This window comes from Oncorhynchus mykiss, chromosome 21, assembly GCF_013265735.2.
Source record: "Oncorhynchus mykiss isolate Arlee chromosome 21, USDA_OmykA_1.1, whole genome shotgun sequence".
In the NCBI taxonomy this organism is placed as follows: domain Eukaryota; kingdom Metazoa; phylum Chordata; class Actinopteri; order Salmoniformes; family Salmonidae; genus Oncorhynchus; species Oncorhynchus mykiss.
The window spans coordinates 61,057,272-61,072,231 of record NC_048585.1 but is presented as its reverse complement, the minus strand read 5'-3'; the positions used below and the strand labels follow the sequence as shown (position 1 = coordinate 61,072,231).

Sequence of the window (14,960 nt, the reverse complement as noted above, 5' to 3'; positions counted from 1 at the left end):
TACAGAGACCTGTGTCTGCAGATGGTCAAACACAAGTATGAGTGTGATCTACAGGGAGCTCGACAACATCTGGAGAGCGAGAGAAACTTGTTGTTCGATGCTATGAAGACAGAACTGCTGGACAAGATCAGACGGCTGGAGGAGGATAGTCAGAGTGGGGACCTCACCTCAGGTACACAGACAGATGCACATCAGAGCCCACGTAATGACTAACCTTGCCTATGAACTGAAGACACCAATGTCACCTACAGTACATGTTTTTATTTCAGGAATGAATCTCTCTCTCTCTCTCGCTCTCTCTCTCTCTCTCGCGCTCTCTATCTTTCTCTAACTCTCTCCCTCTCTCTCGCTCTCTTTATCTTTCTCTAATTTTCTCTCTCTCTCTCCCTAACTCTCTGTCGCTTTCTCTAACTCTCTCTCTCTTTCTCTCTCTCGCACTCACCCTCTTTCTCTAACTCTCTCTCTTTCTCTCTCTCTATCTCTAACTCTCCCTCTCTCTCTAACTCTCTCCCTCTCTCGCTCTCTCTATCTTTCTCTAACTCTCTCTCTCCCTAACTCTCTCTCTCTTTCTCTCTCTCTCTCTAACTCTCTTTCTCTCTCTCTTTCTCTCTCTCGCTCCCTCTCTCTCTCTCGCACTCTCTCTCTTTCTCTAACTCTCTCTCTCCCTAACTCTCTCTCTCTTTCTCTCTCGCTCTCACTCTCTTTCTCTAACTCTCTTTCTCTCTCTCTTTCTCTCTCTCGCTCTCTCTCTCTCTCTCTCTCGCACTCTCTCTCTTTCTCTAACTCTCTCTCTCTCCCTAACGCTCTCTATCTTTCTCTAACTCCCTCTCTCTCTTTCTCTCTCTCGCTCTCTCTCTATCTTTCTCTAATTCTCTCCCTAACTCTCTCTTGCTTTCTCTAACTCTTTTTCTGTCTCTTCCTCTCACTCTCTTTCTCTAACTTTCTATCTCTCTCTCTCTCTCTCTCTCTCTCTCTCTCTCTCTCTCTCTCGCTCTCTCTCAGAGTGGTGGAGTGATGGGGTAAAGGGGAGGAAGTGTAAAAGGAGGAGTTTGTCCGGTCCGGAGAAGAAGAAGAAAGCCCTAGTGTCTGGTAATATTTATCTCTCTAAACCTTCTAGTGTCTGGTAATATTTATCTCTCTAAACCTTCTAGTGTCTGGTAATATTTATCTCTCTAAACCTTCTAGTGTCTGGTAATATTTATCTCTCTAAACCTTCTAGTGTCTGGTAATATTTATCTCTCTAAACCTTCTAGTGTCTGGTAATATTTATCTCTCTAAACCTTCTAGTGTCTGGTAATATTTATCTCTCTAAACCTTCTAGTGTCTGGTAATATCTATCTCTCTAAACCTTCTAGTGTCTGGTAATATTTATCTCTCTAAACCTTCTAGTGTCTGGTAATATTTATCTCTCTAAACCTTCTAGTGTCTGGTAATATTTATCTCTCTAAACCTTCTAGTGTCTGGTAATATCTATCTCTCTAAACCTTCTAGTGTCTGGTAACATTTATCTCTCTAAACCTTCTAGTGTCTGGTAATATTTATCTCTCTAAACCTTCTAGTGTCTGGTAATATTTATCTCTCTAAACCTTCTAGTGTCTGGTAATATTTATCTCTCTAAACCTTCTAGTGTCTGGTAACATTTATCTCTCTAAACCTTCTAGTGTCTGGTAACATTTATCTCTCTAAACCTTCTAGTGTCTGGTAACATTTATCTCTCTAAACCTTCTAGTGTCTGGTAATATTTATCTCTCTAAACCTTCTAGTGTCTGGTAACATTTATCTTTCTAAACCTTCTAGTGTCTGGTAACATTTATCTCTCTAAACCTTCTAGTGTCTGGTAACATTTATCTCTCTAAACCTTCTAGTGTCTGGTAATATTTATCTCTCTAAACCTTCTAGTGTCTGGTAATATTTATCTCTCTAAACCTTCTAGTGTCGTGTAATATTTATCTCTCTAAACCTTCTAGTGTCTGGTAATATTTATCTCTCTAAACCTTCTAGTGTCTGGTAATATTTATCTCTCTAAACCTTCTAGTGTCTGGTAATATTTATCTCTCTAAACCTTCTAGTGTCTGGTAATATTTATCTCTCTAAACCTTCTAGTGTCTGGTAATATTTATCTCTCTAAACCTTCTAGTGTCTGGTAACATTTATCTCTCTAAACCTTCTAGTGTCTGGTAACATTTATCTCTCTAAACCTTCTAGTGTCTGGTAATATTTATCTCTCTAAACCTTCTAGTGTCTGGTAACATTTATCTCTCTAAACCTTCTAGTGTCTGGTAATATTTATCTCTCTAAACCTTCTAGTGTCTGGTAACATTTATCTCTCTAAACCTTCTAGTGTCTGGTAATATTTATCTCTCTAAACCTTCTAGTGTCTGGTAATATTTATCTCTCTAAACCTTCTAGTGTCTGGTAATATTTATCTCTCTAAACCTTCTAGTGTCTGGTAATATTTATCTCTCTAAACCTTCTAGTGTCTGGTAATATTTATCTCTCTAAACCTTCTAGTGTCTGGTAATATTTATCTCTCTAAACCTTCTAGTGTCTGGTAATATGTATCTCTCTTCCTCCATATTCCACCTCACTACTCCACTCCTCCTTCAACACCTGTATGATGTACATATTCCACCTCACTACTCCACTCCTGCTTCAGCACCTGTATGATGTACATATTCCACCTCACTACTCCACTCTTCCTTCAACACCTGTATGATGTACATATTCCACCTCACTACTCCACTCCTCCTTCAACACCTGTATGATGTACATATTCCACCTCACTACTCCACTCCTCCTTCAACACCTGTATGATGTACATATTCCACCTCACTACTCCACTCCTCCTTCAACACCTGTATGATGTACATATTCCACCTCACTACTCCACTCCTCCTTCAACACCTGTATGATGTACATATTCCACCTCACGACTCCACTCCTCCTTCAACACCTGTATGATGTACATATTCCACCTCACTACTCCACTCCTCCTTCAACACCTGTATGATATACATATTCCACCTCACTACTCCACTCTTCCTTGCTGAGTTGTAGTCAATGAACAGCATTCTTACATAGGTATTCCTCTTGTCCAGGTGGGATAGGGCAGTATGCAGTGTGATGGTGATTGCATCGTCTGTGCATCTATTGGGGCAGTATGCACATTTGTAGTGGGTCTAGGGTGACAGGTAAGGTGGAGGTGATATGATCCTTGACTAGTCTCTCAAAGCACTTCATGGTGACAGAAGTGAGTGCTACATAGTCATTTAGTTCAGTTAACCTTTGCATTCTTGGGTACAGGAACAACGGTGAGGCTTTGTGGGGTCTGTTTGTGTTTGTGAACAGAGTTCCTGTACCGGCTGGCAGAGTGGAATCTTTTACAGGTTAACAGAGCCCCATGGCCAGCTAGTTTAGGGAATATAATCTTAGGGAATAGAATTTTAGGGAATTAGAATCTTAGGGAATATAATCTTAGGGAATATAATATTAGGGAATAGAATCTGAGGGAATTAGAATCTTAGGGAATAGAATCTTAAGGAATAGAATCTTAGGGAATATAATCTTAGGGAATATAATCTTAGGGAATAGAATCTTAAGGAATAGAATCTTAAGGAATAGAATCTTAGGGAATTAGAATCTTAAGGAATTAGAATCTTAGGGAATATAATCTTAGGGAATATAATTTTAGGGAATATAATATTAGGGAATAGAATCTGAGGGAATTAGAATTTTAAGGAATTAGAGTCTTAGGGAATAGAATCTTAAGGAATAGAATCTTAGGGAATTAGAATCTTAAGGAATTAGAATCTTAGGGAATATAATTTTAGGGAATATAATCTTAGGGAATATAATATTAGGGAATAGAATCTGAGGGAATTAGAATTTTAAGGAATTAGAATTTTAGGGAATATAATCTTAGGGAATATAATCTTAGGGAATATAATCTTAGGGAATATAATTTTAGGGAATATAATATTAGGGAATAGAATCTGAGGGAATTAGAATCTTAAGGAATTAGAATTTTAGGGAATATAATCTTAGGGAATATAATATTAGGGAATAGAATCTGAGGGAATTAGAATTTTAGGGAATAGAATCTTAGGGAATATAATTTTAGGGAATATAATATTAGGGAATTAGAATTTTAGAGAATATAATTTTAGGGAATAGAATTTTAGGGAATATAATCTTAGGGAATATAATATTAGGGAATTAGAATCTTAGAGAATATAATTTTAGGGAATAGAATTTTAGGGAATATAATCTTAGGGAATAGAATCTGAGGGAATTAGAATCTTAAGGAATTAGAATTTTAGGGAATATAATCTTAGGGAATATAATATTAGGGAATAGAATCTGAGGGAATTAGAATTTTAGGGAATATAATCTTAGGGAATATAATATTAGGGAATTAGAATCTTAGAGAATAGAATTTTAGGGAATAGAATTTTAGGGAATATAATCTTAGGGAATATAATATTAGGGAATTAGAATCTTAGAGAATAGAATTTTAGGGAATAGAATCTTAGGGAATATAATATTAGGGAATAGAATTTTAGGGAATATAATCTTAGGGAATAGAATCTTAGGGAATTAGAATCTTCTCCAAGTTCATCTCTCTGTGGGTAATGGCTTTGTGATGGAAAGTGTAGGCATCGCTTCCTTTTAGGTGGTTGTTGAATGAAACTTTCTGGATTTGAGCGAGAATTGTCCTAATTCTGCTCTGTGTGCATTATTTGGGGTTTTATGAGGATGTTTTTTCCTGAATTCTGTATGCAGTTCTTCAATTTGGTGTTTGTCCCATTTTGTGACTTCCTGGTTGGTGAGCGGACCCCAGACCTCACAACCATAGAAGGCAATGGTTCTATAGCGGATTCAAGCATTTTAGGAGTATTTTATTGTTGTGCTGATGTTTGGGTCGAGGTATGTATAGTTTTTTGTGTGCTCTAGGGCAACGTTGTCTAGATGGAATTTGTATTTGTGGTCCTGGCGACTGGACCTTTTTTGGAACACCATTATTTTGGTCTTAGTGAGATTTACTGTCAGAGCCCAGGTCTGACAGAATCTGTGCATAAGATCTAGGTGCTGCTGTAGGCCCTCCTTGGTTGGTGACAGAAGCACCAGATCATCAGCAAACAGTAGACATTTGACTTCGGATTCTAGTAGGGTGAGGCCGGGTGCTGCAGACTTTTCTAGTGCCCGCGCCAATTCGTTGATATATATGTTGAAAAGGGTGGGGCTTAAGCTGCATCCCTGTCTCACCCCACGACTCTGTGGAAAGAAATGTGTGTTTTTTGCCAATTTTAACATCACACTTGTTGTTTGTGTACATGGATTTTATAATGTCGTATGTTTTTCCCTCCAACACCACTTTCCATCAGTTTGTACAGCAGACCCTCGTGCCAAAATGAATCAAAGGCTTTTTAAAAAAATCAACAAAGCATGAGAAGACTTTGCCTTTGTTTTGGTTTGTTTGGTTGTCAATTAGGGTGTGCAGGGTGATTACGTGGTCTGTCGTACGGTATTTTGGTAAATAGACAATTTGACATTTACTCTAGATATTGGTTCACTGAGGAAATGTACGAGTCTGCTGTTAATGATAATGCAAATGTTGCTGTTGACTCATATCCCACGGTAGTTATTGGGGTCAAATTTGTCTCCACTTTTGTGGATTGGGGTGATCAGTCCTTGGTTCCAAATATTGGGGAAGATGCCATAGCTGAGGATGATGTTAAAGAGTTTACGTATAGCCAATTGGAATTTGTGGTCTGTATATTTTATAATTTAATTAAGGATACCATCAACAACACAGGCCTTTTTGGGTTGGAGGGTTTGTATTTTGTCCTGTAGTTCATTCAATGTAATTGGAGAATCCAGTGGGTTCTGGTAGTTTAATCTCTCTCTCTCTCTCTCTCTCTCTCTCTCTCTCTCTCTCTCTCTCTCTCTCTCTCTCTCTCTCTCTCTCTCTCTCTCTCAGGCCCGTTCATCGTCTACATGTTGAGAGACATTGATATCCTGGAAGACTGGGCAGTTATACAGAAGGTACATATCTTTATCATTCACTGTTAATATGAATGCCTTGATGACAGCTTTGCACACTCTTGGTATTCTCTCAACCAGCTTCACCTGGAATGCTATTCCAACAGTCTGGAAGGTCTTCCCACTGCTTTTCCTTCACTCTGCGGTCCAACTCATCCCAAACCATCTGTCTGTCTTTCAGGCTAAAGCAGCACTGATGCCATTCAGGAAAAAAACGGACAGTAAGTTTGTGTGAGAGGGTTTATCAGTCAAACACACTGCTATTATACATCTATAATCTCCGTCAAAATAACTTCTTCTTCTTCTTGGAGACAAAAGTAGAAGCTGAACTGGAGAAGTACTTATTCTTAGGTAATAGTGTAAAGTTTAAAGTGGTATCTCTCTCTCTCTCTCTATCTGTCTCTCTCTCTCTATCTCTCTCTCTCTATCTGTCTCTGTCTCTCTCTCTCTATCTGTCTCTGTCTCTATCTCTCTGTCTCTCTATCTATCTCTGTCTATATGTATCTCTGTCTCTGTCTCTCTCTCCCTTTCTCTCTCTCTCTCCCCCCCTCTCTCTCTCTCTCTCTCTCTCTCTCGCTCTCTCTCTCTCTCTCTATCTGTCTCTGTCTCTCTGTCTCTATCTCTCTGTCTCTCTGTCTATATGTATCTCTCTCTCTCTCTCTCTCTCTCTCTCTGTGTCTCTATCTGTCTCTCTGTCTCTCCGTCTCTATCTCTCTGTCTCTCTATCTATCTATCTCTGTCTATATGTATCTCTATCTGTCTCTGTCTCTCTCTCCCTCTCTCTCTCTCTCTCTCCACCCTCTCTCTCTGTCTCTCTCTCTCGCCCCCCTCTCCCTCTCTCTCTCTCTCTCTCTCTCTCCCCCTTCTCTCTCTCCCCCCTTTCTCTTTCTCTCTGTCTCTCTCTCTCTCCCCCCTTCTCTCTCTCTCCCCCCTCTCTTCCTCTCTCTCTCTCTTTCTCTCTCGCTCTTTCTCTCTCTTTCCCCCTTCTCTCTCTTTCTATCTCTCTCTCTCTCTCCCCCCCTTCTCTCTCTCCCCCTTCTCTCTCTCTCTCTCTCTCTCTCTCTCGACCTCCCTCTCTCAGAGCGGTGATAACAGAGGAGTGTCGCAGACGTCTAGACAAACCAAAGTCTCGGCGCTGCAGAAGAGAAACCACAACAACAGAACAGCCTTAAACACAGGCCAGTTTGAGACTTATAGATAATACAAAGCACTTCAGTAGGGTCCTGTTCAGTAGGGTCCTGTTCAGTAGGGTCCTGCTCAGTAGGGTCCTGCTCAGTAGGGTCCTGTTCAGTAGGGTCCTGTTCAGTAGGGTCCTGTTCAGTAGGGTCCTGCACTTTAATAACCAGCCAGACCCAGATCTCAATATACCTTTCAACAGTTTGGGGTGACTTAGAAATGTATTTATAATTCAAATGTCCATAAAAAAGTATGGGACAGAAAAGAGAGTAAAATGTATTTATAATTCACAGAGTAAAATGTATTTATAATTCACAGAGTAAAATGTATTTATAATTCACAGAGCAAAATGTATTTATAATATACAGAGTAAAATGTATTTATAATTCACAGAGTAAAATGTATTTATAATATACAGAGTAAAATGTATGTATCGCTGCTGAGCCTGTTTGTATTACTTTGACATTTTAATGGATATTTGAATTATAAAAATATTTCAACAACTTAGGTAGCTTTATGACATTCTTACGACAGGTCTATGACAGGTCTATGACAGGTCTATGACAGGTCTATGACAGGTCAATGGCAGGTCTATGACAGGTCTATGGCAGGTCTATGGCAGGTCAATGGCAGGTCTATGACAGTTCTATGGCAGGTCTATGACAGGTCAATGGCAGGTCTATAACAGGTTAATGGCAGGTCTATGACAGGTCTATGACAGGTCCATGGCAGGTCTATGGCAGGTCTATGACAAGTCTATGACAGTTCTATGGCAGGTCTATGACAGGTCTATGACAGTTCTATGGCAGGTCAATGGCAGGTCTATGACAGTTCTATGGCAGGTCTAGGACAGGTAAATGGCAGGTCTATGACAGGTTAATGGCAGGTCTATGACAGTTCTATGGCAGGTCTATGGCAGGTCTATGACAGGTCTATGACAGGTCTATGACAGGTCAATGGCAGGTCAATGGCAGGTCAATGGCAGGTCTATGACAGGTCAATGGCAGGTCTATGACAGGTCTATGACAGGTTAATGGCAGGTCTATGACAGGTCTATGACAGGTCCATGGCAGGTCTATGGCAGGTCTATGACAAGTCTATGACAGTTCTATGGCAGGTCTATGACAGGTCTATGACAGTTCTATGGCAGGTCAATGGCAGGTCTATGACAGTTCTATGGCAGGTCTAGGACAGGTAAATGGCAGGTCTATGACAGGTTAATGGCAGGTCTATGACAGTTCTATGGCAGGTCAATGGCAGGTCTATGACAGGTTAATGGCAGGTCTATGACAGTTCTATGGCAGGTCAATGGCAGGTCTATGACAGTTCTATGGCAGGTCTAGGACAGGTAAATGGCAGGTCTATGACAGGTTAATGGCAGGTCTATGACAGTTCTATGGCAGGTCAATGGCAGGTCTAAGACAGTTTTATGGCAGGTCTATGACAGGTCTATGACAGTTCTATGGCAGGTCAATGGCAGGTCTATGACAGTTCTATGGCAGGTCTATGACAGGTCAATGGCAGGTCTATGGCAGGTCTATGACTGGTCAATGGCAGGTCTTTGACAGTTCTATGGCAGGTCTATGACAGGTCAATCTCAGGTCTATGACAGGTCCATGACAGGTCTATGGTAGGTCTATGACAGGTCCATGGCAGGTCTATGACAGGTCTATGATAGGTCTATGACAGGTCAATGGCAGGTCTATGACAGGTCAATGGCAGGTCTATGGCAGGTCTATGACCGGTCTATGGCAGGTCTATGACCGGTCTATGACAGGTCTATGGCAGGTCTATGACAGGTCTATGGCAGGTCTATGACAGGTCTATGACAGTTCTATGTGAGTTCTATGGCAGGTCTATGACAGGTCAATGGCAGGTCTATGACAGGTTAATGGCAGGTCTATGACAGGTCTATGACAGCTCCATGGCAGGTCTATGGCAGGTCTATGACAAGTCTATGACAGTTCTATGGCAGGTCTATGGCAGGTCTATGACAGGTCTATGACAGGTCAATGGCAGGTCTATGGCAGGTCTATGACAGGTCAATGGCAGGTCTATGACAGGTCTATGACAGGTCTAAGGCAGGTCTATGACAGGTCAATGGCAGGTCTATGGCAGGTCTATGACTGGTCAATGGCAGTTCTATGACAGTTCTATGGCAGGTCTATGACAGGTCAATCTCAGGTCTATGACAGGTCCATGACAGGTCTATGACAGGTCTATGGCAGGTCTATGGCAGGTCTATGACAGGTCTATGACAGGTCCATGGCAGGTCTATGACAGGTCTATGGTAGGTCTATGACAGGTCAATGGCAGGTCTATGACAGGTCAATGGCAGGTCTATGGCAGGTCTATGGCAGGTCTATGACAGGTCTATGACAGGTCAATCTCAGGTCTATGACAGGTCCATGACAGGTCTATGGCAGGTCTATGACAGGTCTATGGCAGGTCTATGACAGGTCTATGACAGGTCTATGACAGGTCTATGTCTGATACCAAAACATTTGTTTTAGGCCCAGCTCTAACAATTTGCACTTCAGAAAGAAAAAAAAAGATCCCACATTCTCTCTCTGGTCAAATATATATTTTTTGTTACAAAAAAAAACGAAATGAAATCTAACCTTGAAATACTACTAGTTTTCCCCTTGAGATTATTTCCCAGGAAGAAGGTGGAAAAAAAGGCCACTGAATCAACATTTAAGGTCTCTTTAACCAGAGTGAAAGGCCCCGCCTTCAGGCTACAATGGTAGGGAAAACACTGCAATACAAACCACTGAACTAAACCTATTACCACTGTCATTTATACTGTTTCTATGACGATGATGGTTGTTTTATTTAAGCTGTTTTTTATTAACGACCATTTATTTATAACAATTTAATAAGAAATAATGATTAAATATTTTATGAGATGAAGGGTTTCCTACGTTATTACTGTTTCCTCATTATTTTATTTGTGCGTGAGAGAAGTGTTTTTTAAAATGTATTTATATATTGTTTTAATTGAACCTTTATTTAACTACAAAAGTCATTTAAGAACAAATTCTTATTTACAATGACGAGAGAGAGAGGTGTGAGAGAGAGAGGGAGAGAGAGAGGTGTGTGTGAGAGAAAGGGAGAGAGAGAGGTGTGTGTGAGAGAGAGGGAGAGAGAGAGGTGTGTGTGAGAGAGAGGTAGAGAGAGAGGTGTGTGTGAGAGAGAGAGCGATAGAGAGGGGGGTGTGTGTGAGAGAGAGAGGTGTGTGAGAGAGAGAGAGAGAGAGTTCCCCATCAGGAAAATAAAAATATTTGGCATGGGTCCTCAGATCCTCAAAAGGTTTTACAGCTGCACCATCGAGAGCATCCTGACTGGTTGCATCACTGCCTCGTATGGCAACTGCTCGGCCTCCGACCGCAAGGCACTACAGAGTGTAGTGTGAACGGCCCAGTACATCACTGGGGCTAAGCTGCCTGCCGTCCAGGACCTCTACACCAGGCGGTGTCAGAGGAAGGCCCTAAGAATTGTCAAAGACCCCAGCCCCCCCAGTCATAGACTGTTCTCTCTACTACCGTATGGCAAGCGGTACAAGAGTGCCAAGTCTAGGACAAAAAGGCTTCTCAACAGTTTTTACCCCCGAGCCATAAGACTCCTGAACAGTTAACCAATGGTTACCCAGACTATTTGCATTGTGCGCCCCCCCCCCCCCCCCTCTACTGTATATAGCCTCTCTACTGTATAGAGCCTCTCTACTGTATAGCGCCTTTCTACTGTATAGCCTCTACTGTATATAGCCTCTCTACTGTATATAGCCTCTCTACTGTATATAGCCTCTCTACTGTATATAGCCTCTCTACTGTATATAGCCTCTCTACTGTATAGAGCCTCTCTACTGTATAGAGCCTCTCTACTGTATATAGCCTCTCTACTGTATATAGCCTCTCTACTGTATATAGCCTCTCTACTGTATAGAGCCTCTCTACTGTATATAGCCTCTCTACTGTATATAGCCTCTCTACTGTTTATAGCCTCTCTACTGTATAGAGCCTCTCTACTGTATAGCCTCTACTGTATATAGCCTCTCTACTGTATATAGCCTCTCTACTGTTTATAGCCTCTACTGTATATAGCCTCTCTACTGTAAATAGCCTCTCTACTGTATATAGCTCCTCTACTGTATATAGCCTCTCTACTGTAAATAGCCTCTCTACTGTATAGCCTCTACTGTATATAGCCTCTCTACTGTATATAGCCTCTCTACTGTTTATAGCCTCTACTGTATATAGCCTCTCTACTGTAAATAGCCTCTCTACTGTATATAGCTCCTCTACTGTATATAGCCTCTCTACTGTATATAGCCTCTCTACTGTATAGAGACTCTCTACTGTATAGCGCCTCTCTACTGTATAGCCTCTACTGTATATATCCTCTCTACTGTATATAGCCTCTCTACTGTATATAGCCTCTCTACTGTATAGAGCCTCTCTACTGTATATAGCCTCTCTACTGTATAGAGCCTCTCTACTGTATAGCCTCTACTGTATATAGCCTCTCTACTGTATATAGCCTCTCTACTGTTTATAGCCTCTCTACTGTATATAGCCTCTCTACTGTAAATAGCCTCTCTACTGTATATAGCTCCTCTACTGTATGTAGCCTCTCTACTGTATATAGCCTCTCTACTGTATAGAGGCTCTACTATATATAGCCTCTACTCTATATAGCCTCTACTGTATATAGCCTCTCTACTGTTATAGCCTCTCTACTGTATATAGCCTCTCTACTGTATATAACCTCTCTACTGTATATAGTCTCTCTACTGTATATAGTCTCTCTACTGTATATAGTCTCTCTACTGTATAGAGCCTCTACTATATATAGCCTCTACTGTATATAGCCTCTACTGTATATAGCCTCTCTACTGTATATAGCCTCTCTACTGTATATAACCTCTCTACTGTATATAACCTCTCTACTGTATATAGTTTCTCTACTGTATATAGCCTCTACTGTATATAGCCCCTCTACTGTATATAGCCTCTCTACTGTATATAACCTCTCTATTGTATATAACCTCTCTACTGTATATAGTTTCTCTACTGTATATAGTTTCTCTACTGTATATAGTCTCTCTACTGTATATAGCCTCTCTACTGTATATAGCCTCTCTACTGTATATAGCCTCTCTACTGTATATAGCCTCTCTACTGTATATAGCCTCTCTACTGTATATATCCTCTCTACTGTATGTAGCCTCTCTACTGTATGTAGCCTCTCTACTGTATATAGCCTCTCTACTGTATATAGCCTCTCTACTGTATATAGCCTCTCTACTGTATATAGCCTCTCTACTGTATATATCCTCTCTACTGTATGTAGCCTCTCTACTGTATATAGCCTCTCTACTGTATATAGCCTCTCTACTGTATATAGCCTCTCTACTGTATATAGCCTCACTACTTTTATAGCCGCTCTACTGTATATAGCCTCTCTACTGTATAGAGCCTCTCTACTGTATATAGCCTCACTACTTTTATAGCCTCTCTACTGTATATAGCCTCTCTAATCTTTATAGCCTCTCTACTGTATATAGCCTCTCTACTGTATATAGCCTCTCTACTGTATATAGCCTCTCTACTGTATATAGCCTCTCTACTGTATAGAGCCTCTCTACTGTATATAGCCTCACTACTTTTATAGCCTCTCTACTGTATATAGCCTCTCTACTGTATATAGCCTCTCTACTGTATATAGCCTCTCTACTGTATATAGCCGCTCTACTGTATATAGCCTCTCTACTGTATAGAGCCTCTCTACTGTATAGCCTGTCTACTGTATATAGCCTCTCCACTGTATATAGCCGCTCTACTGTATATAGCCTCTCTACTGTATAGAGCCTCTCTACTGTATATAGCCTCTCTACTGTATATAGCCTCTCTACTGTATAGAGCCTCTCTACTGTATAGCCTCTACTGTATATAGCCTCTCTACTGTTTATAGCCTCTCTACTGTATATAGCCTCTCTACTGTAAATAGCCTCTCTACTGTATATAGCTCCTCTACTGTATATAGCCTCTCTACTGTATATAGCCTCTCTACTGTATAGAGGCTCTACTATATATAGCCTCTACTCTATATAGCCTCTACTGTATATAGCCTCTCTACTGTTATAGCCTCTCTACTGTATATAGCCTCTCTACTGTATATAACCTCTCTACTGTATATAGTCTCTCTACTGTATATAGTCTCTCTACTGTATATAGTCTCTCTACTATATAAAGCCTCTACTGTATATAGCCTCTACTGTATATTGCCTCTCTACTGTATATAACCTCTCTACTGTATATAACCTCTCTACTGTATATAGTTTCTCTACTGTATATAGCCTCTACTGTATATAGCCCCTCTACTGTATATAGCCTCTCTACTGTATATAGCTCCTCTAATGTATATAGCCTCTCTACTGTATATAACCTCTCTACTGTATATAGCCTCTCTACTGTATATAGCCTCTCTACTGTATATAGCCTCACTACTTTTATAGCCTCACTACTTTTATAGCCTCGCTACTGTATATAGCCTCACTACTTTTATAGCCTCACTACTTTTATAGCCTCGCTACTGTATATAGTCTCTCTACTGTATATAGCCTCTCTACTGTATATAGCCTCTCTACTGTATATAGCCTCTCTACTGTATATAGTCTCTCTACTGTATATAGCCTCTCTACTGTATATATCCTCTCTACTGTATGTAGTCCCTCTAATCTTTATAGCCTCTCTACTGTATATAGCCTCACTACTGTATGTAGCCTCTCTACGGTATATAGCCAGTCTAATGTATATAGCCTCTACTGTACATAGCCTCTCTACTGTATGTAGCCTCTCTACTGTATATAGCCTCTCTACTGTATGTAGCCTCTCTACTGTATGTAGCCTCTCTACTGTATATAGCCTCTCTACTGTATATAGCCGCTCTACTGTATATAGCCTCTCTACTGTATATAGCCTCTCTACTGTATATAGCCTCTCTACTGTATATAGTCTGTCTTTTTACTGTTGTTTTATTTCTTTACTTACCTATTGTTCACCTAGTACCCGTTTTGAACTATTGGTTAGAGCCTGTAAGTAAGCACTTCACTGTAAGGCACCAGTTGTATTCAGCTCACGTGACAAATAAACTTTGATTTGATTTGATTTGAAACCAAGTTGGTATTTCTACTGTATAGCTGCACTTCCTCAAATTCACCAGTAGATGTCTCCAGGGCAACATTCACTATCAGATTGCACTACCTCAAATCAACCACTAGATGGAGACATAACATTATAGTACAGCTGAATAGTGCTCTATCAATCTGATTCAAACCAACTCAAGGTCCAAAACCTTGGTCACATGACTCAAGCCTCTGATACACATTCAAGTATGCTGAGTGCCAGTCTGTTTTTGTGTTGTCATGCCAACTCCTTGTCAATCATTGTTATGCCTACAGCAATGGAGTTTGCTTTGGCATTGGCAACAGATCTGGGACTAGGTTACCAAGAGCTCATTAAGGGCTTGGGCCATCTTTTAAACTGTTTATTCAATTCTGGAGAGGGATTAACTGAAATTAACAAATTTGAATGTAATAACATTAATTTATATAAAGATTGGAATTAAGCAATTCCCATTTGTTAAGCTTGATATGGAGTAAATCTAGTGGTGTAATTAAAGCTTGATATGGAGTAAATCTAGTAGTGTAATTAAGTAAGAATATATCGAAGTACTACTAA

The 14,960-nt window shown here is 40.4% G+C and overlaps 1 protein-coding gene across 3 annotated transcripts in view; it reads left to right on the top strand.

Annotated features, from left to right (window-relative positions):
* The window catches only part of LOC110510457 (breast cancer metastasis-suppressor 1 homolog), a 15,307-nt gene extending 5,176 nt beyond the window's left edge, over positions 1-10,131 (top strand). For 2 of the 3 annotated variants that reach the window (XM_036958328.1, XM_036958329.1), the window contains exons 5-9: positions 1-172; positions 1,003-1,089; positions 5,981-6,045; positions 6,150-6,263; positions 7,124-10,131. The exon at positions 1-172 is cut by the window's left edge and continues 5 nt beyond it. In XM_036958328.1, the coding sequence (XP_036814223.1) occupies positions 1-172; positions 1,003-1,089; positions 5,981-6,045; positions 6,150-6,239 (414 nt within the window). In that variant the 3' untranslated portion in view covers positions 6,240-6,263; positions 7,124-10,131. The remainder of the gene's footprint in view (positions 173-1,002; positions 1,090-5,980; positions 6,046-6,149; positions 6,264-7,123) is intronic. The other variant, XM_036958330.1, reaches the window with a different exon arrangement.
* Positions 10,132-14,960: the final 4,829 nt, after the last annotated feature.